General features: G+C 54.2%; 1 protein-coding gene across 2 annotated transcripts; it reads left to right on the forward strand.

Annotated features, from left to right (window-relative positions):
* Nucleotides 1-129: 129 nt before the first annotated feature.
* On the forward strand, nt 130-24548 carry ZNF652 (zinc finger protein 652). 2 transcript variants are annotated; one of them, XM_088068179.1, is made up of 6 exons: nt 130-180; nt 11991-13042; nt 18511-18658; nt 20630-20745; nt 22700-22844; nt 23908-24548. In XM_088068179.1, the coding sequence occupies exons 2-6, from the start codon at nt 12182-12184 to the stop codon at nt 24411-24413; spliced, it is 1776 nt and encodes a 591-aa protein (XP_087924305.1). In that variant the 5' UTR covers nt 130-180; nt 11991-12181; the 3' UTR covers nt 24414-24548. The 2 variants fall into 2 exon arrangements, with proteins under 2 accessions (XP_087924305.1, XP_087924304.1); XM_088068178.1 differs by lacking the exon at nt 130-180 and adding an exon at nt 643-740.
* Nucleotides 24549-26417: the final 1869 nt, after the last annotated feature.

Here is a 26417-nt window from a genome sequence, read left to right on the forward strand (position 1 = left end):
GCCCCCCGCCCGGGCCCGCTCCGTGCGCGCCCCCGCCCGGTCCGCGCGCGCTCCCGCCCCTCTGGCCCTGCGCGCGTTACTCCCCACTCCCCGCCGCCCCTGCGCGCTCCCGCACGCGCGCACTCGCCGTCCCCGCTCCTCTCGGCCTACGCGGTGCTTCCCTCCCGCCTCCACAGCACGGTCCGTTCCCTCCCCGCCTCCGCGCGCGCTCCCGCACACGCGCACTTACACACCCTCACCCCCCACCCCCCCGCCTCCCCAACCCTTCCCTTCCACCGCCGCCTCGGCCCGCGCCCGCTCCCGCCCCACGGGCCCGCTCCCCCCCCGCACCGGGCCCCGGCACGGGGCGCGCCCCCGCCATCCCCCCCCCGCCGCTCCCACCTCCCACCCTGGAACCCCTCGCGCGTCCGCGCCCCCGCGAGGACGGGCGGCGGCTGCGGCGGCGGCCACGTAGCGCTGCGGCGGCGGCGGCGGCGGCGGGGGCCGAGGGGCAGCGAGAGCCGCGTCCGCCCGCCCGCGGCGGCAGCGCCTGGGCCTGAGCGCCGGCCCCCCGGGCCGAGGCAGCGGCGGCGGCGGCCAGCGGAGCGCGGGGGCCGAGCGGAGGGGCCGGGGGGAAGGCACGGAGGGAGGGCCCCGGCCGCCCTGCCCTCCGCCCCCCGCCGCCGCGCCCGCCCGCGCCCCCCTCCCCCCGCCGCCCGGCATGGACGGCGGCGGGGGCGGCCCCGAGGGCACCGGCCTGGGTGAGTGCGGGGCCGCCCGCGAGGCCGCCGAGCCCCTTCCCCCTTTCCTTCCCCCGGGCCTGGCGGCGCAGCCGAGCGGCGCTAGGCCCGGCCCGGCGGTGGGCGGCGGGGGGAGCGGGGCACGGGCGCCTCACGGCCCGGGGGGGAGCGGCGGCACCGGGGAGCCGCGGGGAACGGGGAGGAGGAGGGCGCGGGCGGGCAGGGACGGGACCGGGGGGCTCTGCCCCGGATCGTGGGGTTCCCCCGGGATCGGGGGACTCTGCCCGGGATCGAGTGGTTTTCCCGGGATCGGAGGTGTCCCCCCGGGATCGGAGGTGTCCCCCCGGGTCCGGGGGCTCTGTGTCCCCTCCCCGCGGGCCCGGGGCTGTGTCACCTGCCCGGGGGAGGGGAGGGGAGGTGAGTTCCCGGAGCCGAGCCCAGGGAATCCAGCATTCCCGCACGCTTGCGGTTTGGCTTTGGAGCGCGTCCCGTGCCCGGTGCCGCTCGGTGTCCCGGGGAGGTGAGCACAGGTACCCGGTACCGGGGGGGTTCCCTCATCCCCGGCCTTTTCCCCTCTCTCCCGGGGTCCGGGGATTTTCGGGGTGTCCCGGTGCAGGACAGAGCACCCTGGCAGCTCCCCGGGGTTACCGCAGTTCCAGGCAGAAGCTGAATCCCTGGAGTTTGGGGAAGGAGGGAGAAGGCCCGGAGGAGGATGCGAGGGATGAGGATTCCATCCTCCCGCCTTCGGGCAGGGGATGGAGGGGAAGAGCTTTGGGAAGCACCTGGGCTCTTCCCAGCTGCAAGTTCTGTTCTGTTTCTCTCTGTGCTAAAACAAAACAAACAAACAAACAAAAAAAAATTGGAATTTTTCCGGTGGTTTTGAAAGGATTGCGGAGTTGCCAAGCGGGATTTTACGAGGGCTTTGTGTGTGTGATATCTGATGATTTCCCTCGTGTTTATCACATCTGATCATTTCCCCTCTGCCTCCACCTCCCACCTCTGCGCCAGGTGCGTTTCACTCCCTCTCCTGCCATCCCCGCCCCGGGCTGCCATTCCAGATGTGATCCCGGGAATTCTGAGAGCTTTTTCCAGAGGCTTCCTGAAAGAAAAGTGCAAATTCATGAAGCTCTTTTATTTTTCCAGCTAAGCAGTCGCGTTTCCTGCGCTGCCGGGGGGTTTGGGGCTGGATTCTGATTTTTATTTTCCTCGGGGGGAAGCTCAGAGCTGCAGAAATTGGGATTTGGGAGGTTGGTGGCTTGGGATTATTTGTTCAAACACCTCTGGGATATTGGATATTGAGTATTTTTGGTAGATATTTTAATAATTGGAATATTTGGAATATTGCTCTGGGCAGAGGAGGATTTGGTGTGGGAGGTTATTGTGAGTTTTGAAGGGTTTAATTGACTTTTTAATCCAGTAATGATTAACTGATGTTTTCAGGGGAATTCTTGCTGTGGGGAGGGGTAAATAGAGGCTAAATCATCCCAAAATTGAAAATATTGTGTTGCCAGAACCACGGGATGCGGGGATTTCACCCCGAGAGCTGCAGTTTCACCCCAAAAATCGCAAGTTTTTATCCATGCAAAGACTTTTCCTTGGGATGGGAGCAGGAGATTCCCTGTGGGAACGCCTCGGGAAGGATTCCCGGAGTTCAGGAGGGATTTTTGCAGTAAACAGGAGGAGCAGGGCCGTGCCCAGAGCACACCTGAGGTGGCACAGGTGGATCTCAGGCGCTTACAAAACTCCTCTCCTCGCTGACCTATTTCTCTCTGCCGCTCTCGGGGGCCTGCCAAAATCAAAAATAATTCAATTTATTATTTATTGTTAATTAATTTCCTGGTTCCACCAAAAAAATAAAGGGGCAGAACTGAAAGGAAGCAGCAGGCAGCTGAGGAGAGAGAGATTTCTTTAATATTCTGTGCATAATTATGATATTAAAACATTTTATAGTATATAATAAATGCTATATATATATATCTATATAATATAATTATATTTCTATCTATTAAACTTATTAATTATACTTTCCAAAGCAGCATTAATTTACCTTTTGCTAAATCTCTGCTCTTTGCCCTCTCAGAGTTTTATTTTGTGCATATTTGGAGGTTTCCCCTCACAATAATGAGGGGAAAAATGTGGATTTTTCTGCACTGTTCATTTTATTCTCGTGAAGTTTCTCCCTTAAACAGATCCAGGTGAGATCCCCCTGCCCTGAGCTCCCTCAGGGGGGACGTGGTTGCATTTTCCCAGCGTTTTCCACCAAAAACTTGGATTTTTCCTTCTGGATTGGAGCAAAATTGAGGGAATCTCTGGAGCCTGGGGGTGTTTTGAGTGGGATCGTCCCGGCTTTGGTGCCTCAAGGAGAATTTGAATCAAAACCTGATTTTTTTCAGCACATTCCCGTAAAAATCAGGCAAATCCTGTCCCAGCTTGTGCCTTTTCATGGAGTTTTCCCAGGATTTGGGAGCAGCACTCCCGTTGTTCTCACCACCAGCGAATCACGAGAGGCAGACTTCCCTAAAACGCCCCCGAATTCCCAAATTCCGATGTTTTTCCAGGTGATTCTGGGATTTTGTGGGTTGCTCCTCCCTGCTGGAAAAGAGGGAGTGAATCCCTGGCAGTGCCAGCAGGAGATTCCTGCCCTTCCCGACACCCTTCCCTCGGGAGGTTTCACACTGGGACATTTCCCAGCAGCTTTTCCAGCACCTTCTGCTGGGCCTGCTCCCTTTAGAAATGGGATTTTTTTTTTTCCCCTAGAAATGGGATTTTTCCCTGCCTGGAAATGGGATTTTTCCCCCCTGGAAATGGGATTTTTCTCCCCTGGAAATGGGATTTTTCCCCCCTGGAAATGGGATTTTTTCCCCCCTAGAAATGGGATTTTTCCCTCTGGAAGTGGGATTTTTTTCCCCCCTGGAAATGTTTTTTTTTCTCCCTGGAAATGGGATTTTTCCCCCTGGAAATGGGATTTTTCCCCCTGGAAATGGGATTTTTTTCCCTCTGGAAATGCGGGTTTTAGGGAGGCGATGGGAAAGGCAGGGGAGCTGCTGGGATTGGGATCTGGGTTAGGATTTGAGGGGAAAAAATGGGATAAAATCCAGGGAATCTGTGGGAAGAGGGTTTGAGCTTGAGATCCATTGGGAATTGCGGGAGATCCGTTGGGAATTGCAAGAAATCCATTGGGAATCTGTGAGAGATCCGTCAGGAATTGTGGGAGATCGGTCGGGAATTGCAAGAAATCTGTTGGGAATTGCGGGAGATCCATCAGGAATTGAGGGAGATCCATTGGGAATCGCAGGAGATCCATTGGGAATTACCAGAGATCCATTGGGAATTACCAGAGATCCATTGGGAATTACCAGAGATCCATTGGGAATTGCGGGAGATCCATTGGGAATTACCAGAGATCCATTGGGAATTGCGGGAGATCCATTGGGAATTACCAGAGATCCATTGGGAATTACCAGAGATCCATTGGGAATTGCGGGAGATCCATTGGGAATTGCGGGAGATCCATTGGGAATTGCGGGAGATCCACTGGGAATTACCAGAGATCCATTGGGAATTGCGGGAGATCCATTGGGAATTGCGGGAGATCCATTGGGAATTACCAGAGATCCATTGGGAATTGCGGGAGATCCATTGGGAATTGCGGGAGATCCATTGGGAATTACCAGAGATCCATTGGGAATTGCGGGAGATCCGTTGGGAATTGCAGGAGATCCATTGGGAATTGCGGGAGATCCATTGGGAATTACCAGAGATCCATTGGGAATTACCAGAGATCCATCAGGAATTGAGGGAGATCCATTGGGAATCGCAGGAGATCCATTGGGAATTGCCAGAGATCCACTGGGAATTACCAGAGATCCATTGGGAATGGCGGGAGATCCATTGGGAATTACCAGAGATCCATTGGGAATTGCGGGAGATCCACTGGGAATTACCAGAGATCCATTGGGAATTACCAGAGATCCATTGGGAATTGCGGGAGATCCATTGGGAATTACCAGAGATCCATTGGGAATTACCAGAGATCCATTGGGAATTGCGGGAGATCCATTGGGAATTGCGTGGTGACTCCAGGGCAGGGTTGGGAGCTTTGGCAATGCCCGGTGGAATTTGGGTCACACCGGGATGGAGCAGCCCGGTGGCAACCTCGGGGCTGATCCAGGAAAATCCGGGAATTCAGCGCTGAAATCCCACTGGGAGCTGTGGACGGAGCCCTGCAGGTGGATTTTTGATGGGATTTTGGGATTTGGAGATCCCAAAGATGCCGAGGTAGAGACACCAGGGAAAGCTCCCGGTGCTCTTTGCCCATCGGCACCGAGGAGAATTTGGGAATTCAGCAGTGAAATTCCCACTGGAAGATCCAAACCCAGATTTTCCAGGGGTGATTTTGTGGGAATTTTGGAGGGAAATCCCAAAAGAAGTCCAGGTGAGGATAGGAAGGGGAAGCTCCTGGTGCTGCTGTTCCGTCAGCACTGAGGAGAATTTGGGAATTCAGCAAATCCCATTGAGATGCCGCTGAAAGATCCAAACCCAGACTTTCCAGGGGTGATTTTCTGGGAATTTTGGAGGGAAATCCCAAAAGAAGTCCAGGTGAGGACAGGAAGGGGAAGCTCTCGGTGCTGTCATTCCATCAGCACAAGGGAAGTTTGGGAATTCAGCAGTGAAAATCCCACTGGAAGATCCAAACCCAGATTTTCCAGGGGTGTTTTTGTGGGAATTCTGCGAGGCAGAGCTGGGTGAGGACGGGATGGGCTTTGGGGCCGTCTCGGAGCCTTTCCCAAACTTTTTGGGGATCCCAAAAGGCAGATTTGGTGTTGCAGTGAAAACCAGGAGGGATTTTGGGCTCCCCAGGAGAACATTCCAGCCGTGGGATTCCCTTTGGAGGCCGGAGTTGATTTTTGATGGTTTTTTTGCTGATAAATTTCAGGTTTTTCTGCCGCATTCCGCTCCCAGCAAAGCTCCAGAATGTCGAGTGGTGTTTTTTAGGATGAGCTGGCAGCCTGGAAATGAATCCCCAAGGGTTTAAAAACGGTGTTAGAGCGTGAGTGAGAGACTCTGGAGTTTGTGTGTGACGTTCCGATGGAATTACTGCGACGTTTTATTTCTATGGAATATAAATTGTGCCGGGGCAGGGATGTGCAATGCGAAAAAATCCTGAATTCTTCTGTAAAAAAAACCCCAAATTTGCTCGTTTTCCCCATTCTCCCCATTGCAAAAAATCTCATTTAAGAGGCTGGGCATAAAAATTCCTTAATTTTTGCCAAATTCGTGCTGAAATTGAGATTTTTTTCCTGCCGGGAAATGTCCAGGTGGGAATTCCAAGGTGGATTTGGGGCAGGATATTCACACTTCATTTACACCTCTGCATATCCAAGGACACCGAGACACCTCCGGCGCCTCTTTGGGGGGAAAAATGCTAATTTTGGGCAAGAGATCTTGATGACAGATTTCCTTTTTGAGGCTTTCACCGGGCCTGGAGCTCGGGGTCAGTGATGCTTAATGGGAAGTGCCAGGATTGAAATAAAATCTGAATAAAATCTTTTCATTTTCTTCAAGCTACATCAGCAGAGTGAAAATAAGAGATTTTAAAGGAAAAAAAGGAATTTTGGCGCCTATTTGGACAATTTTACAATTCTAAAGGGTCCAAAGACCTTGTAGTGTGGTCATAAATAGCTTTTTTTTTTGTCTAAAAATAGTGAAATATTGATTCAGAAGTGATAAATGGAAAATGTGAACCAGGGAACCACCTGGGAGTGTTTTAATCTTATTTTCAGTTTGTTTTTTTTTTCCAAAAAAATATGCAGGAATAGATTGGAATACCTGGAATTTCGTAATTCCAAAATTTTCAATTTTTAAATACTTCAGGCGGTGGGAAGGGCCTGGAGTTGTGATTTGAGGGTAAAGAACTAAAAGTTATTTTAAAAGCTTTTTTTTTCTACTTCGAGGAAAAAACATTGAGTTTGTGGCTGTTCTTAGATTCAACAAAAAAACCCCAACCCTCATTTATTGCAAAATCCGAGGGATTTAAATGCTGAATTCCCAAATGGAAACCTCTGGAATGTATTTTTCATGGAGATAATGCTTGAAAAAAATCCAGGAATCGCTGGTCGGAAAGGGCTTTGTGTCTCCCAAAAATCCGGATGCAGCCAGATCATTCCTCCCGAAAAATGGGAAAAGCCTGGGGGTTCTTCCTCGTGGTTTTTCTGTTCCAGTGGCAGCGTTCTGTAGATATAATTTTTTTTCCCCTGGGATTTGGGAATGTGATTTTTCCAGGAGCCTGTGGAACACTTGGAGGGAAATTCCCAGCTCCCAGGACAAGGGAGAGGGGGGGAAAAAATAACAATAATTCAAGTGTTGCCTGCTGAGTCAGCAAAATCCCCATGCCGGAGTTATTTTGGGAATTCGAAATCCAGCTGGAAAAGCAGCGGGATGAGGTGGGAGCTCTGGAATTGCAGAACTCTCAGGATTTATCCCCCGTTCCCTCTCCTGCACCTAATCCTGGATTATTCCAGGAATGCTCAGGAAAAAGCTGGGAAAAAGGCTCAGGTGAGGTGGGAGCTCTGCCCAGCCCTGGAATTCCAGAAGTCGGGATTTATTCCCTCTTTCTCCAGGGTTTTGTGTCCCTGCCCAGGCTCTCTGGAACTGAAGGAAAAGCTTTTCCCAGGGAATTCGGGGCTGGCAGCCACAGGAGAGTTCTGATTTCCCGGTTTTCCGCAGGAATTGGGAATGCTGCTCCCAAATCCCCTCCTGCTGGGTGCAAAAAATGGGATTTCTCTTCCTTGATTCCCTTTCAGGATTATTTTCCTGAGGATTTTTGAGGCTCAGGTGGGTCCCGAGGTTTGGGAGTGGGTTTGGGAATGGGAATAGGGTCGTTAGCAGCACTCAGCGCTTTATTTTGCTTTTCATTTGCATTTATTTTGCATTTATTTTGCATTTCCATGGGCTCAGGCAGCTCCAGCACTTCCCATGGAAATGCAAAATTCGGGATGTGCCAGAGTGAGGCTCTGGGAGATAAAACCTCCCCTCTTAAAAACAGATTTTCAGGGATTTTTTTTGCACCTAAAGCAGCTGAAATGCACAAGAAAGAAGGGATTGGGGGCTGAGGGGAATAATTGAAATAATTCCCTTCAGATATGTTTTCCCACTCTTTGGGAAAGGCTGGGCCTTTCCAGGCACCTGTGCTTCCAACTGGGAGAGTTTATTGAGGCTTTTTTATTGCAAATAAAATTTGTTGCAGATTTATTGAGCTGTTACGGAATTGTGGAATATCCTGATAAGGGGACCCTCAGGGTTTGAATCCAATTCCTGCACGGGACACCCCAAAAATGTCATTTTTAGACCTCACTTTGTGTTTTCCCGGTGCAATCTGTAGTTTTTCCCTGCTGGTTAATTCTTCAGAATTCACATGACCTGGGGATTTCAGAGTTTCAGTGGGAAAACATCCTCACACCCTCAGCTTTTCCTCAAATCCTCAATTTTCCCCTCACACCCTCAGTTTTTCCTCAAATCCGCAGTTTTCCCCTCACACCCTCAGCTTTTCCTCAAGTCCTCAGCTTCTCCTGAAATTCTCAATTTTCCCTCTCATCCTCAATCAGATTTTCCCCAGTTTTTCCTCACGTCCTCAGCTTTTCCTGAAATCCTCAGTTTTTCTCGCATCCTCAGTCAGTTTTCCCTTAAATTTTCCCTCACACCCTCAGTTTTTCCTCAATTTTTCCCTCACACCCTCAGTTTTTCCTCAATTTTTCCTCAATTTTCCCCTCACACCCTCAATTTTTCCTCAGTTTTTCCTCAGTTTTTCCTCAATTTTCCCCTCACACCCTCAGTTTTTCCTCAATTTTTCCTCAGTTTTTCCTCAATTTTTCCCTCACACCCTCAGTTTTTCCTCAATTTTTCCTCAGTTTTTCCTCAATTTTCCCCTCACACCCTCAGTTTTTCCTCAGTTTTTCCTCAGTTTTTCCTCAGTTTTTCCTCAATTTTTCCTCAATTTTCCCCTCACACCCTCAGTTTTTCCTCAATTTTTCCTCAGTTTTTCCTCAATTTTCCCCTCACACCCTCAGTTTTTCCTCAATTTTTCCTCAGTTTTTCCTCAATTTTCCCCTCACACCCTCAGTTTTTCCTCAGTTTTTCCTCAGTTTTTCCTCAGTTTTTCCTCAGTTTTTCCTCAATTTTCCCCTCACACCCTCAGTTTTTCCTCAGTTTTTCCTCAGTTTTTCCTCAGTTTTTCCTCAATTTTCCCCTCACACCCTCAGTTTTCCCTCACATCCCCTCAGTTTTCTCCCCAGTTTTTCTCTCACACCCTCAGTTTTTCCTCAGCTTTTCCTCACACCCCCGTTTTTCCACAACTCCCTTTTCCCTTACATCCTCACCTTCTGAAATTCTGGTTTTCCTCAGGTTTTTTCCACTTTTCCCTCAGTTTTTCCTCAGCTTTTCCTTCGGGCCGAGCCCAACCCGGGCCGGGCCTGAGGCCTGCCCAGCCGAGCTCAAATCTCTCTATTTTTAGCGCCGATAAACACAAAAAAATGCGGTTTTTCTTCAGAATCTCGGTGTGAAGTTGCTCCCACACACTCACCAGCTTCCTCCACCCACTCTTTTGTCTGCAAATTGTGCTTTTATTTCTTCAGAGTTGGAGCTTTTCATGTCGGAGACCTCGCAAAGCTTTGATTGCTCGGCTTGGTTCTGCAGATATTCCCCAGGTTTGGGGCTTGATAAGCATCAAAAATCGCTTTGAAACTTTTGTTTCCTTTTTACATCTTAATCAACGCCTTCATCTCTCCTTTGGCAGCGTGACCGGGGATTTGTTCTGTGGAAAAATCAGCCTTGATTAAATTAAATTCACCTTTAAAACAACAAAAAACGCTTTGGTGTTTTGGGATTTAAAACACCCAAATGCTGCTTTGGGATTAGAAATTTAAAAGCAGGGCGGGGAAAGTGTTTTAAGAGCTTTTTTGGGCAGTATTTCACAGCTGTTGTTTGGACTAAATGGCTGAGGAGGGTTTTGTTTTTTATTTAAATAATGTTTTGGAAAGTTGTGGGTCCCTCGAGGGAGGCAGTGAAAGGTTTGGAGCAAACATCTTTGATAATTCAGAATAAACCCCACTGTGGCCTTGGTTTGAGGTGGTACCTGTTGATAAAAAAGGATTTTTTTACACATAATAAATACCCTTTCAGTGAGCAGAGGTGAAATATCGGCAGGAATTTTCACAATCTCCTTTCCCTGCCCAAATTTTTTGTGCTTTCCTGGCTCTGCAGTGGAATTCCGGATTTCCTCCTGCAGCCTCCTAGAGATGTTTAATATGATGAGGAAATAAATCAGGTGTTTTCTACGTGGAACAGGGAATTTTCTGAACTCCTGAATAATTCATCCCACTCCAAGGAAAAGCTACAATGGGATCCATCCTTCCCAAGGCTTCCTGGGCATAGACTGGGAATTCCAGCTGGACAAAACCGGTTCATTTTATATTTGGAATAATTTTGGAAGCCCCGGAGAAGTGCTCAGGAAGCTGTTTTAATGAAGTTTGTAATCAAACTGGGTTTTTTTTTTTCCATTCTTTCCCCGGTGTGGCACTTCACAAAGGTTCTCTTTATTATTAATAATTAATATTAATTATTCAGGCAGCGGTTGGTTCATCTCCTGTTCAGTTAAAATTCCCTCCAAAGCAGGGGGAAATTCTGGTGGGACAAAAATGATAATACAGGAATCTCTGGAAGAGAGGAGGATTGGGTGGGATATTGGGAAGGAATTCCCTGGGAAGTTGGGGAATTCTATCCCTGGAAGTGTCCCAGGCCAGGCTGGGATCAGGGAAGGTGTCCCTGGATGGGATTTGATGGGATTTGATGGGATTTGATGGGATTTGATGGGGTTTGATGGGATTTGATGGGATTTGATGGGATTTGATGTCCCTCCCATCCCATTCTGGGGTGTCTCCATCCCCAGTTCTCCTTCCCTGCACCCTCTGATCCCGGCTTTAACTCCAGGTTTAGCTCCGGAATTCCCAGGCTGCTCCTGATGGGATCAGCCCATCCCAAGCTGGAATTGTCCCTCTGGAAACAAGAGGAATGTGGGGGATTGATTGCCCTGTGTCCATGAGGGACCGCGTGGCGCTTCCTGCAGGAAGCAAATTCCAGCTTGGAAAACGGCGTGGGAAGCGCGGATGGGCAAAGCGATGCCGTGCCGTGGGGATTTGGGAGCTGGGGGAAGAATTCCTCAAATCCCTCCGAGTCCGGGGTCTCTGGGGCGTTGCGGGTTTAGCGCTGCGAGGTTGGAGATTCCTGGCTCCGCGTTCGGGATGCGGCTCTGGAATAAGCCAGGGGGGGCTGGGGGAGCCTGGGGGGGTTTTTGGGGTGCCCCGTGGCTGTGGGAGAGGAGCTGCTGGGCTGGGTGGAGAGAATTCCCTGCCTGGATTTCCACTCCCTGGGAATTCTCCTGCTCCCTGCTGCCTGTCCCTGCCTTTCCCACCCCGCCCAGCCTCGGCTCCTCCTGGAAAACACCCGCGGGCTTTCCCCAGCCCCACAAATCCCGAGCCTGCCTGGATCCCAGGGGTGATCTGCTGATCCCAGTGGTGATCTCCTGATCCCAGTAACCCAGTGATGATCCCCTGACCCCATGAATGATCCCCTGACCCCATGGATGATCCCCTGACCCCATGAATGATCCCCTGACCCCATGGATGATCCCCTGACCCCATGAATGATCTCCTGACCCCATGGATGCTCTCCTGACCCCATGGATGATCCCCTGACCCCATGGATGATCCCCTAACCCCATGGATGATCCCCTGACCCCAGTGATGCTCTCCTGACCCCATGGATGATCCCCTGACCCCATGGATGCTCTCTTGACCCCATGAATGATCCCCTGACCCCATGAATGATCCCCTGACCCCATGGATGATCCCCTGACCCCATGAATGATCTCCTGACCCCATGGATGCTCTCCTGACCCCATGGATGATCCCCTGACCCCATGGATGATCCCCTAACCCCATGGATGATCCCCTGACCCCAGTGATGCTCTCCTGACCCCATGGATGATCCCCTGACCCCAGTGATGCTCTCCTGACCCCATGAATGATCCCCTGACCCCATGGATGATCCCCTGACCCCATGAATGATCCCCTGACCCCATGGATGATCCCCTGACCCCATGGATGCTCTCTTGACCCCATGGATGCTCTCCTGACCCCATGAATGATCTCCTGACCCCATGGATGATCCCCTGACCCCATGGATGATCCCCTGACCGCTCTCCATTGTCTCTTGCAGATAAAATGCTCGAGGGCTCCGCTTCCTGCCGAAGATCCCTCCCCGCCCTGCCCCTGCCGTGATCCCGACCCCGCTCCAGCCCCTCCAGGACCCCCGAGGCCGCCGGGCTCCGATGGAAGAGGCGCCGGGCCGCAGCAGCCGCCCCGAGCCGCAGCCCCGCGGGCCGGAGGGCGCCCCATGAGCCCCCCCAGATGAGCCAGGCAGCCAAGGGCGAGCCCCCCGGGGCCGGCATGGCGCAGGAGGGGCCGCCCGCCTTCTACCCCGGCCAGGAGCTGGACCTGTCCACCAAGGTGTACAAGAGGGAGTCAGGGAGCCCCTTCTCGGTGCTGGTGGACAGCAAAGTGAGCAAAGGCCACCTCCACGAGAGGGAGGAGCAGCCGTTTTTCAGGGAGAGCAGAGCGGTAGGAGAGGTCCGGGCTGTGAAAGAAGACAGGGAAAACTCTGACGACTCTGAGGAGGAGGAAGAGGAGGAAGATGAAGTGACTTACAAAAGGGAGCAGATTATAGTGGAGGTAAACCTTAACAACCAAACCTTAAATGTGTCCAAAGGGGAGAAGGGTGTCCCCTCCCAGTCCAAAGAGACTGCTGTCCTTAAGAGCAGCAGTGAGGAAGAGGAGGGTGACAGTGGGGAAGAGGCCACGGAAGACAGTAACGATTACGAGGAGAACGAGAGGCAGAAGAAGAAGGAGAAAAGAGTGGAGAAGGTTAGCGTTGGCCAGAGGAGAAGCAGGAGAGCCGCCTCCGCCGCGGCCGCCGCCGCCTCGCCGGCGCCCCGAGCGACGCGGGGCCGCAGGAAGAGCGCGGAGCCCCCCAAGAGGAAGAAGAAAGCTGCAAAGGAGCCCAAGGCGCCTGTGCAGAAAGCCAAGTGCGAGGAGAAGGAGACTCTGACCTGTGAGAAGTGCCCCAGGGTGTTTAACACACGCTGGTACCTGGAGAAGCACATGAACGTCACCCACAGGCGGATGCAGATCTGCGACAAATGTGGGAAGAAATTTGTGCTAGAGAGTGAGCTGTCCCTCCACCAGCAAACTGACTGTGAAAAAAACATCCAGGTAGGTGTGCTCGCCTGCTGGCCAGGTCCCCACGCCTGGATCCGGCTGCTGGACGCTTCACAGGGGGAAAAAAATCTCTTTTTGCGCGGCCCCGGGTGCTGAGCCGGGCCCGGGCTCTGCCTTATCCCACATTTTGGGGTGTCCCAAAAGGAGGGAATGGCAGGGAAAAGAGTGCTCAGCTGCTGTGAGCTGGTACTCCAGGAGTAAGCTGTGAGTTGGGAACACGGAGCTCCTTTGGCAGGGTCGGAGCCTGGAGTAGCCGGTCCCAAAAATGTGAAGTTTCGTGGTAAATCCTCCTCGTCTTCCTCCTCCTCCTCTTCCTCCTCCTCCTCGTCCTCCTTGTCCTCGTCCTCCTCCTCGTCCTCCTCCTCCTCTTCCTCCTCCTCTTCTTCCTCCTCGTCCTCCTTGTCCTCGTCCTCCTCCTCGTCCTCCTCCTCCTCTTCCTCCTCGTCCTCCTCGTCCTCCTCCTCCTCTTCCTCCTCCTCCTCCTCGTCCTCCTCCTCCTCTTCCTCCTCGTCCTCCTCCTCCTCCTCGTCGTCCTCATCCTCGTCCTCGTCCTCGTCGTCCTCGTCCTCCTCTTCCTCCTCGTCCTCCTCCTCCTCACAGCTCCCACTGCATTCCCAGTTCCCGGGGTTCCGGGGGCCAGCTGAGGTTCCTGGGGAAGCAGAATCCCAGGGATTCCCTGGAATGGGAGATCCGTGAGATTGGAATGGGATTTAAACCCTTCCGAGGCCACGAGGCAAAGGGAATTCCCGGAGTTTGGGAAGGGCTCGGAATTCCGCACCCGCACCCCGAGCCTGCCCCAAAACCCCAGCAGATCTCCCTGAAGAACCAAAATCTCATTTTTTAACTCCCTGGGAACTTTTAACTAACTGGGAACTTCTGGGAAGCGCTCCCGGCTTTCCGATCCCTCGGGATTGGGCTCTGCTGCTCTCTCCAGCACCCCAAAATCTGCTTTTTTAGCCTCGTTCCCACCCACCTCCTCCCAAAATCCTCCCGCTTGGAATTTTGTGCAGCTGGAATTCGTAGGGCGAGGAGGGGATTTTTTTTTTTTGTGTGTGTGTGTGAGAGTTTGAGCACAATAATTGAATATTTTTCATTGTTTGTTTGATTTCAGTGCTGAGCTGGGTTGATCCTCAGCTCCCACTGTGTGGGAGATGGGGAATATTTCTTGCAATTTCTCTTTTCCCAGCTTTGTGTAACTCTGGGTTGGTTTTTTGGGTTGGTTTTATTTTTTTTTTTTCTTCCTTGTGTTTCAGCTCAAGGAAGGATTTATTAATACAAATTTAATTTTTTGCGTCTTTTGAAATAAATATTTTAAAAGTTCAGTGCGGCGGGGGAAGATTTAAATGGGAATTTAAGAGATGCCCCAGCGTGGAGGGGGTTCGTTCACAGCATAAAATTCAAAGGGATTAAAGCAGGAATTAAAATTAAAATTTAAGCAGCAATTCCTGAATATTTTGAACACATAGAACGGAGAAATATCTCTGTATCCATCCACAAGTGTCCAGCGGTGATAGGAAAAGGAGAAATTATGGAAATTACGGTTTAAATCCAGAGGAATTCCAGAAACTTCCCAGGGCCAGCAGCACTGGGAGTCACCTTCAGATCCTCAACATCCAGGAATAAATCCAGCAATCCTTGTTCTGTCCTGACCTTTGGGATGTGATTTCCAGCGCAGCTGATGTGTTTTTATTCCCATTGCCAACAGGATGGAGGGGAAAAACCTGAAATTTTCCTTAATTCGGGGTTAAATGTGCCAAGGGGGAGCTTTATCCCGGAATAAAAACGGTTTGGTGTTGGATGGAAACGAAAAGCAGGGCTGGCTCCTCCCGGATTTTCATCCCAGGGATGGAATGGATCTGTTTTTCCAGGAGATTTCTGCTTTTCCATCTGCCCCAGGCAGCACCCGCAGGGAATTTCTGTCGTCACCTGGAGCTGGGTGCTTTAATCCTTAAATTCCCTGGTAGCCCTGACCCCTCCAGGGCTCGTCCCGCTGAAAATCCGAGGATTTGGGATCATTCCCTGGGATTTCTCTGCTCCCTAGGAGGTTTTTTTTCCCCCTCCCAAGAGGGGAATTCCAGCAGGATTCCCTGCACCAGAATTGCCAGACCTGCAGAGATTCAGAGAAGGAGCAGAGTTAATTAATTTGTTAATTAATCAGCGCCCAGCCCTTCCTCCTGGTGGGCTGGGACGTGGAGATATCCCAAAAACCCCAAACATCCCAAAAACATCCCCAGAAGCTCCTCCCTGTGCCCTCCGAGGTGAAGATGGTTTGGTTTCCTCGCACTCCAGGATTTCCAGCCGGAATTTCCACCCCGGACACGGATTTTTTGATGGAATTCCAGGAAGAGCTGCCTGAAATCCTCGGGGGGCAGATTTCCTGGGCATCCCACAGGAGTTTTGGGGAGGAATTGTCACATTCCAGTGTCACTTTGGAGCCCCAGTGGTGCCTTTGGTGAATGAAGAGAACGCAGCAGGAGGAGCCGATCCCGGAGCTGATCCCGGAGCTGATCCCGGAGCTGATCCCAGAGTGTCCAGCGGGATCAGAGCTGCTTTCCATGAAGATCCAGTGGGATGGGAACTGATTTTCTTGGAGATCCAGTGGGATCAGAGCGGCTTTCCGTGGAGATCCAGGATGGGAACTGATTTTCTTGGAGATCCAGCGGGATCAGAGCTGCTTTCCATGGAGATCCAGGATGGGAACTGATTTTCTTGGAGATCCAGCAGGATCAGAGTTGCTTTCCATGGGGATCCAGCAGGATCAGAGTTGCTTACCGTGGGGATCCAGTGGGATCAGAGCTGCTTTCCTTGGAGATCCAGGATGGGAACTGCTTTCCATGGAGATCCAGCGGGATCAGAGCTGCTTTCCATGGAGATCCAGCAGGATCAGAGCTGCTTTCCATGGAGATCCAGGATGGGAACTGATTTTCTTGGAGATCCAGTGGGATCAGAGCTGCTTTCCATGGAGATCCAGTGGGATCAGAGCTGCTTTCCGTGGAGATCCAGGATGGGAACTGATTTTCTTGGAGATCCAGCGGGATCAGAGCTGCTTTCCATGGAGATCCAGGATGGGAACTGATTTCCATGGAGATCCAGCAGGATCAGAGCTGCTTTCCGTGGAGATCCAGCGGGATCAGAGCTGCTTTCCGTGGAGATCCAGGATGGGAACTGATTTTCTTGGAGATCCAGCAGGATCAGAGTTGCTTTCCATGGGGATCCAGCAGGATCAGAGTTGCTTACCGTGGGGATCCAGTGGGATCAGAGCTGCTTTCCTTGGAGATCCAGGATGGGAACTGCTTTCCATGGAGATCCAGTGGGATCAGGGCTGCTTTCCGTGGAGATCCAGTGGGATCAGAGCTGCTTTCCATGGAGATCCAGCGGGATCAGAGCTGCTTTCCATGGAGATCCAGGATGGGAACTGCTTTCCATGGAGATCCAGTGGGATCAGAGCTGCTTTCCATGGAGATCCAGCGGGATCAGAGCTGCTTTCCATGGAGATCCAGGATGGGAACTGCTTTCCATGGAGATCCAGTGGGATCAGAGCTGCTTTCCGTGGAGATCCAGCGGGATCAGAGCTGCTTTCCGTGGAGATCCAGCGGGATCAGGGCTGCTTTCCATGGAGATCCAGCGGGATCAGAGCTGCTTTCCTTGGAGATCCAGGATGGGAACTGATTTTCTTGGAGATCCAGCGGGATCAGAGCTGCTTTCCATGGGGATCCAACAGGATCAGAGTTGCTTACCGTGGGGATCCAGCAGGATCAGAGCTGCTTTCCGTGGAGATCCAGGATGGGAACTGATTTCCATGGAGATCCAGTGGGATCAGGGCTGCTTTCCATGGAGATCCAGGATGGGAACTGCTTTCCATGGAGATCCAGCGGGATCAGAGCTGCTTTCCATGGAGATCCAGCGGGATGGGAGATCCTGGCCTGGCCACACCTGGGTTTGGGGGGGCAGGAAGGGCTGGATGGGGCTTTGGGAATTGAACGGTGTCGGCCTCCTCCAGCTGCGTTGGGTTTTTCCCTCCCCAGGAGTTTGGCTTTTCCCTCTCCAAGGGTTTGGATTTTCCCACTCCAGAGTTTGGATTCTTTCTGCTCCAAGGGTCTGGATCCTTCTCACTGAAAATGTTTGGATTTTCCCATTCCAAGGGTCTGGATCCTTCTCTCTCCAAGGTTTTGGATTCTTCCCTCTCCAACACTTTGGATCCTTCCCTCTCCAAGAGTTTGGATTTCCCCACTCCAGGGTTTGGGTTCTTCTCACCGGAAATGTTTGGATTTTCCCTCTCTGAGGGTTTGGATTTTCCCTCTCTGGGGTTTGGATTTTCCCTCTCTGAGGGTTTGGATTTTCCCTCTCCAGGGTTTGGATTTTCCCTCTCCAGGGTTTGGATTTTCCCTCTCCAGGGTTTGGATTTTCCCTCTCCAGGGCTTTGGGCTCTCCAGCAGCTCGGGGCTGTGGATTTTCCCTGCTCGGCTCCCTCTGGTGCTCTGGGCTGTGAGGATCGGGAAGCACCGGAGCACCGGCGGTGCCGCCCCTCCCCTGGGGTGCCAATCCCCAAATCTGGGTGTGAATCCCCAAACCTGGGTGTAAATCACCAAATCCAGGGTGCCAATCCCCAAATCCGGGATGTAAATCCCCAAATCTGGGGTGCCAATCCCCAAATCCGGAGTGCCAGCCTCCACACCTGGGTGCCAATTCCCAAACCTGGGTGCCAGTTCCCAAGCGTGGGTGCCAATTCCCAAATCCCCACACCCAGGTGCCAATCCTGCACCCCCATTCCTGGTGCCCTGGCACCCCAATCCCGGTTCCAATCCCACTCCCCATTCCCGGTTCCAATCCCACTCCCCAATCCCGGTTCCAATCCCAAGCCCCATTCCCGGTTCCAATCCCAAGCCCCATTCCCGGTTCCAGTCCCAAGCCCCATTCCCGGTTCCAGTCCCCCAGCCCCAATCCCACTCCCCATTCCCAGTTCCAATCCCACCCCCCATTCCCAGTTCCGATCCCATTCCCGGTTCCAATCCCACCCCCCATTCCTGGTTCCAATCCCATTCCCAGTTCCAATCCCACCCCCCATTCCCGGTTCCGATCCCACCCCCCATTCCCGGTTTTTCCCGGTCCCATTCCCGGTTTCTCCCGGTCCCATTCCCGGTTTTTCCCGGTCCCATTCCCGGTTTTTCCCGGTCCCATTCCCGGTTTTTCCCGGTCCCATTCCCGGTTCCGATCCCACCCCCCATTCCCGGTTCCAATCCCATTCCCGGTTCCAATCCCACCCCCCATTCCCAGTTCCAATCCCACTCCCCATTCCCGGTTCTGTTCCCATTCCCGGTTCCGATCCCACCCCCCATTCCCGGTTCCGATCCCATTCCCGGTTCCAATCCCACCCCCCATTCCCGGTTCCGATCCCATTCCCGGTTCCAATCCCACCCCGGTCACCCCGTTCCCGCTGACGCGGCCCCTCCGTGTCCCCCCAGTGCGTGTCCTGTAACAAATCCTTCAAGAAGCTCTGGTCGCTCCACGAGCACATCAAGATCGTGCACGGCTACGCCGAGAAGAAATTCTCCTGCGAGATCTGCGAGAAGAAGTTCTACACCATGGCCCACGTGCGCAAACACATGGTCGGTGAGTCCCGGGAAGGGCCGGGAAACGCGGGAACGGCCGGGAAACAAACACGGGAACGGCCGGGAAACAAACACGGGAACGGCCGGGAAACACGGGAATGGCCGGGAAACACGGGAATGGCCGGGAAACACGGGAACGGCCGGGAAACAAACATGGGAACGGCCGGGAAACAAACACGGGAACGGCCGGGAAACAAACACGGGAACGGCCGGGAAACAAACACGGGAATGGCCGGGAAACAAACACGGGAACGGCCGGGAAACAAACACGGGAATGGCCGGGAAACACGGGAATGGCCGGGAAACAAACACGGGAATGGCCGGGAAACAAACACGGGAATGGCCGGGAAACAAACACGGGAATGGCCGGGAAACAAACACGGGAATGGCCGGGAAACAAACGCGGGAATGGCCGGGAAACAAACACGGGAATGGCCGGGAAACAAACACGGGAACGGCCGGGAAACAAACACGGGAATGGCCGGGAAACAAACACGGGAATGGCCGGGAAACAAACACGGGAATGGCCGGGAAACAAACACGGGAATGGCCGGGAAACACGGGAATGGCCGGGAAACGCGGGAATGGCCGGGAAACACGGGAATGGCCGGGAAACAAACACGGGAACGGCCGGGAAACGCGGGAATGGCTGGGAAAAGCCAGCCTGGGAGAGCTGGGAATGTCCAGCTGGAGAAGGGAAGGGTCCAGGGAGAGCCCAGAGCCTCCTGCAGGGCCTGGAGGGGCTCCTGGAGAGCTGGAGAGGGACTGGGACAAGGGATGGAGGGACAGGATTATTATTATTATTATTATTATTATTATTATTATTATTATTATTATTATTATTATTATTATTGCTATTGTTGCTATTATTACTATTAATGATTGAATATATTTATAATTAATATAAGTATTGATAATGTATAGATATAATATTATCATAATGCTGATGATAATGCTGATAATGCTGATAATGCTAATAATGCTAATGCTAATAATAATAATAATAATAATCATCATCAGCCTCATTCCCCCAGCTAGGATTGGGAAAGGCGTCTCCTGAGGCGGTTCCCGGTTTTCCAGAGGGGTCCAGCCCCGTTTCCCCTGGCTGGAATTCGGGAATGCCGAATTCTCCTGGGTGTTTTCCCGGTTTTCCGGCCCATCCGGGATTAGGGAATGCCGCATTCTCCGGGTGTTTTTCCCGGTTTTCCAGCCCAGCCGGGATTGGGGAATGCCGCATTCTCCGGGTGTTTTTCCCGGTTTTCTGGCCCAGCCGGGATTAGGGAATGCCGAATTCTCCCGGGTGTTTTTCCCGGTTTTCCGGCCCATCCGGGATTGGGGAATGCCGCATTCTCCGGGTGTTTTTCCCGGTTTTCCGGCCCATCCGGGATTGGGGAATGCCGCATTCTCCGGGTGTTTTTCCCGGTTTTCCGGCCCATCCGGGATTCGGGAATGCCGAATTCTCCGGGTGTTTTTCCCGGTTTTCCGGCCCATCCGGGATTAGGGAATGCCGAATTCTCCGGGTGTTTTCCCGGTTTTCCAGCCCATCTGGGATTGGGGAATGCCGAATTCTCCGGGTGTTTTTCCCACTGTTTTCCGGTGGGGTCCAGCCCCGTTCCCCCGGCCGGGATTGGGGAATGCCGAATTCTCCCGGGTGTTTTTCCCGGTTTTCCGGCCCATCCGGGATTAGGGAATGCCGCATTCTCTGGGTGTTTTCCCGGTTTTCCGGCCCAGCTGGGATTAGGGAATGCCGCATTCTCCGGGTGTTTTTCCCGGTTTTCCGGCCCAGCCGGGATTGGGGAATGCCGCATTCTCCGGGTGTTTTTCCCGGTTTTCTGGCCCAGCCGGGATTGGGGAATGCCGCATTCTCCGGGTGTTTTTCCCGGTTTTCTGGCCCAGCCGGGATTGGGGAATGCCGCATTCTCCGGGTGTTTTTCCCGCTGTTTCCCGGCGGTGACGCCGCTCTGTGTCGCAGCGCACACCAAGGACATGCCCTTCACCTGCGAGACCTGCGGCAAGTCCTTCAAGCGCAGCATGTCCCTCAAGGTGCACTCCCTGCAGCACTCCGGGGAAAAGCCCTTCCGCTGCGAGGTGAGACCGGGAATGCCGGGAATTCCAGCCGGGAATTCCGCCCGGGAAATCCGGGGAACGGGGGCGGCTCCGTCAGAGACCGGGAATTCTCTGTGCGGGGGAATCGGCCAGCGGGGATCCCAGCAGAGATCCCTCCGCAGGGATTGAATCTGGAGGGACTGAGGGGTTAAATCCCTGGGATAAATCCATGGGAATGCTCCTGGGGGGTGGGAATGGCCCTGGGTGGGGTGGGAATAGGGGCTGGTTCCATCAGGGTTTGGGAATTCGGATCACCCAGCGGTGATCCCAGCACAGGGGGATCCTCAGGGATCTCTGGAGGGATTGAAGGGTTAAATCCAGGGGGTAAATCCATGGGATGAATCCATGGGAACACTCCCAAGAAGTGGGAGTGGGATTGGACAGGAATCCAGGGCAGTTTATCAAAGTTTGGGAATTCTCCCTGGAGGAGCCGTGGAGCGGCGATCCCAGCACGGATGGATTTGCTCGGTTGTGTTTCTCCGGCTGAAAACGGGATTTAAATCCCGGCTTTCCCTCCACACCAAAGCCTGATCCAAACCCCGGCAGTTTTCCCTGCTCCCATATTAATTTTCCCTGGAAGTTGGAGCTGGGAGAAGTGAAACTGCAGGGAAAACACCCAAATTCCTGCCGGGTTTTGAGGGGAATTCTCTTATCCTCCAAAAAACTCCCAAAAATCCGAGCCAGCGCCGCAGGTCCGAGTTCAGTTTGGTGGGAAGTGCGACATTCCCTGGAAAATTCCCGGGAATCGGGGCCGGGATTCCCTGTCCCCCTTGGGAAGGGGCCGCCACAGCCTCCAGCAGGGAAGCTCCCCCCGCCCGGTGGGGAAATTTTGGGAATCCTCAGGGAATGTGGGGGCTGGGAGAGGGGAAGGGTGGTGGTGCTTGGGAATGAGAATTCCAAGGGAAGGAATTCCCGGGAAGGGCCGTTTGGGGGGAGGCAGAGTCCTCTAGTGGAGAGAGACGCTTTTTGCTGGGAATAACCCCACCCCTTTCCCAGCTTTTCCTCATTCCCTGCTTCCCAAATCCCCAAAATTCCCCTTTTTTCCCCCAAAATTCCCTTTTCTTTTGGTGAAAATCCATTTATTTCCCTGAAATTCCCATTTTTTTCCCCCAAAACCCCTATTTTTTTCCCAAAATTCCCCATTTTTTCCCCAAAAAATTCCTGTTTCTTCCCCCCAAAATTCCCAGTTTCCCCCCCTCAAAATTCCCATTTGTTCCCCCCAAAATTTCTGGGTTTTTTCCCCAAAATACCCATTTTTCCCCCAAAATTTCCCATTTCTTCCCTCCAAAATTCACATTTGTTTCTCCAAAATCCCTGTTTTTCTCCCGAATTTCCCATTTTTTCCCTGAAATTCCGGTTTTTCCTCTGAAATTCCTGGTTCTCCCCAAAAATTCCTGTTTCTTCCCCCCAATATTCCCATTTTCCCCCCCAAAATTCCCATTTTTCCCCCCCAAACTCCCATTTCCCCCCCAAACTCCCATTTCCCCCCCAATATTCCCAATTTTCCCCCCAAAATTCCCATTTTTCCACCCAAATTCCCATTTCTCCTCCCAAAATCCCCCAAAAATTCCCATTTTTCCCCCAAAATTCCCATTTTTTCCCCACAAAATTCCCAGTTTTCCCCCCCAAAATTCCCATTCCCCCCCCCAAAATTCCCATTTCCCCCCCCAACTCCCATTTTCCCCCCAAAATTCCCATTTCCCCCCCAAATTTCCATTTTTCCCCCCCCAAAATTCCCATTTTTCCCCCCAAACTCCCATTTCCCCTCCAAAATTCCCATATTTTTCCCCCAAAAATCCCAATTTCCCCCCCAAAATTCCCATTTCCCCCCCAAAAATCCCATTTTTTTCCCCCCAAAACTCACATTCCCCCCCCAAACTCCCGTTTCCCCCCCGCCATTCCCGTTTTCCCCCCGGAATTCCGGCGTTTCCCGCAGAACTGCGACGAGCGCTTCCAGTACAAGTACCAGCTGCGCTCGCACATGAGCATCCACATCGGGCACAAGCAGTTCATGTGCCAGTGGTGCGGGAAGGACTTCAACATGAAGCAGTACTTCGACGAGCACATGAAAACTCACACCGGTGAGGAATTCCCCAGGGATTCCCCGGAATTCCGGGAATTCCCCGGGGATTTTCCCGGGAATTCCCCCCAGGGGTTGCCCCGGCCTCCCGTCCCTCCCCTTTCTGCTGGGAAAATCGGGGATGGATTCCCCCCGGGGCGGGAGGTGGGAGTTGGTTCCTGTTTTGGTCTGGAGGAGCCCCTGGGTGGAGATGTCTGGTCCCAAATCCCGGGAAGAGCCAGGAGAATCCCGGGAAGAGCCAGGAGAATCCCGGGAAGAGCCAGGAGAATCCCGGGAAGAGCCAGGAGAATCCCGGGAAGAGCCAGGAGAATCCAGGGAAGAGCCAGGAGAATCCAGGGAAGAGCCAGGAGAATCCCGGGAAGAGCCAGGATTCCGTAAAGACCCGCTGATCCCCAAAGGCAGTGGTGTTTCCCAGGGATCAGGGGACTTTCCCGGGATTCCCCATGGATCAGAGGGTTCGCAGGGCTCCCGACGGATCAGGGATTTCCCAGTATTCCCCAGGGATCAGGGATTTCCCGGGATTCCCGGTATCTCTGTGTGATTTCCCGCTGGGATTCCCGGTGTTTCTGCGGGATTTCCCGGGATTCCCGGTGTCTCTGTGTGATTTCCCGCTGGGATTCCCGGTGTCTCTGCGGGATTTCCCGGGATTCCCGGTGTCTCTGCGGGATTTCCTGGGATTCCCGGTGTCTCTGAGAGATTTCCCACTGGGATTCCCGGTGTTTCTGCGGGATTTCCCGCTGGGATTCCCGGTGTCTCTGTGTGATTTCCCGCTGGGATTCCCGGTGTTTCTGCGGGATTTCCCGCTGGGATTCCCGGTGTCTCTGTGTGATTTCCTGCTGGGATTCCCGGTGTCTCTGCGGGATTTCCCGGGATTCCCGGTGTCTCTGAGGGATTTCCCGGGATTCCCGGTGTCTCTGCGGGATTTCCCGGGATTCCCGGTGTCTCTGAGGATTTCCCGGGATTCCCGGTGTCTCTGTGTGATTTCCCGCTGGGATTCCCGGTGTCTCTGAGGATTTCCCGCTGGGATTCCCGGTGTCTCTGAGGATTTCCCGCTGCGTTCCCAGGGGAGAAGCCGTTCATCTGCGAGATCTGCGGCAAGAGCTTCACCAGCCGGCCCAACATGAAGCGCCACCGTCGGACGCACACGGGGGAGAAGCCGTACCCGTGCGACGTCTGCGGCCAGCGCTTCCGCTTCTCCAACATGCTCAAGGCGCACAAGGAGAAATGTTTCCGCGTCACCAGCCCCGGCGGCAGCCCCGGCCCCGCCGCGCTGCCCCCCGGGCCCTGCCCGGCCCCCGCCGCCGCCGCCGCGCTGGGGCTGGGCCCGGCGGCGCCGCCGCGCCCGCTGCCGCACCCGTACGGGGCCCTGGCGCTGGCGCACGCGCAGCACCCGCAGCACCCGCAGCACCCGCAGCACCCGCAGCACCCGCAGCACCTGCCCGTGCCCCCCGTGCCGCACCTGCCGCCGCCCCCCGCCCTCTTCAAGAGCGAGCCCCTCAACCACCGCGGCCACGGCGGCGACGGCTTCCTGCGGCACCTGGACAAGGGCGGCGCGGCGCAGCCACACTGAGACAGCCGCGGCAGCCGGGACGGGAACCGGGACGGGAACCGGGATGGGAACCGGGATGGGAACCGGGATGGGAGCTGCGCCGGGAGCTGCGCCGGGAGCTGCTCCGGGATCTCTGCTGGGAGCTCTGCCAGGATCTGCACCGGGATCTGTGCCAGGATCTCTGCCAGGAGCTGCGCCGGGATCTGCTCCGGGATCTGCACCGGGATCTGCACATCTGCACCGGGATCTGCGCCGGGATCTGCACTGGGATCTGCACCGGGATCTGCACCAGGATCTCTGCTGGGAGCTCTGCCAGGATCTGCTCCGGGATCTGTGCCAGGATCTCTGCTGGGATCTCTGCCAGGAGCTGCTCCTGGATCTGTGCCGGGATCTGCACCGGGATCTGCAGATCTGCACCGGGATCTCTGCTGGGAGCTGCTCCGGGATCTCTGCTGGGATCTCTGCTGGGAGCTGCTCTGGGATCTGTGCCAGGATCTCTGCTGGGATCCGTGCCGGGAGCTGCTCCTGGATCTGCACCGGGATCTGTGCTGGGATCTCTGCCAGCAGCTGCTCCGGGATCCGGGATGGGATCGAGCCCCCGAACCGTGGCGAGCGCTTCCGGCGGCGCCTGGACGAGGCCGGGCCGGCACGGCCACGCCGAGACGCTCTGGGATCTGGGAGCCGGGATCCAGGTTTGGGATCTCGGCTCCGGGATGGGATCTGGGATGGGATCGAGTCCCCGAGCTGCTGTGGCCACGGCAGCTGCAGCTTCCTGCGGCGCCGGGATCCGGGATCTGAGTTTGGGATCTCTGTGCTGCCGCCCCACACGGTGCTTGGGATCGGGGATTGGGATCTGGGCTGGGATCGAGGCCAGGCCGGCACGGCCCCGCTGCCGCGCTCCGGGACGGGATCCAGCTCTGGGATCTGGGCTTGGGATCCAGGATCTGCCCTCCCGCTCCCCCACAGCGCACCTGGGACCTGGGATCCGGCTTCGGGATCTGGGATCTGGCATTGGGACCTGGGATCCAGCTTTGGGATCCGCTCTGGGTCTGGGATCCGGGATCCAGCTTTGGGATCCGCTCTGGATCCGGGATCCAGCTTTGGGATCTGCTCTGGGATCCGGGATCCAGCTTTGGGATCCGTTCTGGGTCTGGGATCCAGGATCCAGCTTTGGGATCCTCTCTGGGTCTGGGATCCGGGATCCAGCTTTGGGATCCGCTCTGGGTCTGGGATCCGGGATCCAGCTTTGGGATCCTCTCTGGGTCTGGGATCCGGGATCCAGCTTTGGGATCTGCTCTGGGATCCGGGATCCAGCTTTGGGATCCGTTCTGGGTCTGGGATCCAGGATCCAGCTTTGGGATCCTCTCTGGGTCTGGGATCCGGGATCCAGCTTTGGGATCTGCTCTGGGTCTGGGATCCGGGATCCAGCTTTGGGATCTGCTCTGGGATCCGGGATCCAGCTTTGGGATCCTCTCTGGGTCTGGGATCCGGGATCCAGCTTTGGGATCCTCTCTGGGTCTGGGATCCGGGATCCAGCTTTGGGATCCGCTCTGGATCCGGGATCCCCCGCCCCCCTCCCCACGCCGCTCTGGGCCGAGCTCTGCCCCCCCTGCCCCCCCCAGGACTGGGATCCCCCCCAGATCCGCGTTTCCCCGGTGACTTTTGTGGATCCCGGTGGATCCCGGGCCGGGGGCGGGCGGATCCCGGCGGGATTTTCTAATTTCCTATCAGCTGACGAGGTTTGCTTGGCTTTTATATCCCGGCCCCTCCTCAAAGAGGAGCGGGCGCGGGGCCCTTTGTACTAACGGGAAAGGCTGTGAGTTCGTTAATACAGAGCGTTAATGAGCACTGCGTGCGTCCTGCTTCCTTCCAGAACCTTCCAGAACCTTCCACAACCCGGAGTTGCCCCTCCCCCTCCAAAAAAAAAAAAAAAAAACCCAAACAAAAAAACAAAAAACCCAAACAAAAAATGAGGAAAAAAGCAAAAAAAAAAAAAAGGAAAAAAAAAAGGAAAAAAAAAATTAA

Source organism: Pseudopodoces humilis, chromosome 29 (assembly GCF_049639895.1).
Source record: "Pseudopodoces humilis isolate 2021_Gansu_Grassland_sample_001 chromosome 29, ASM4963989v1, whole genome shotgun sequence".
Lineage (NCBI taxonomy): Eukaryota > Metazoa > Chordata > Aves > Passeriformes > Paridae > Pseudopodoces > Pseudopodoces humilis.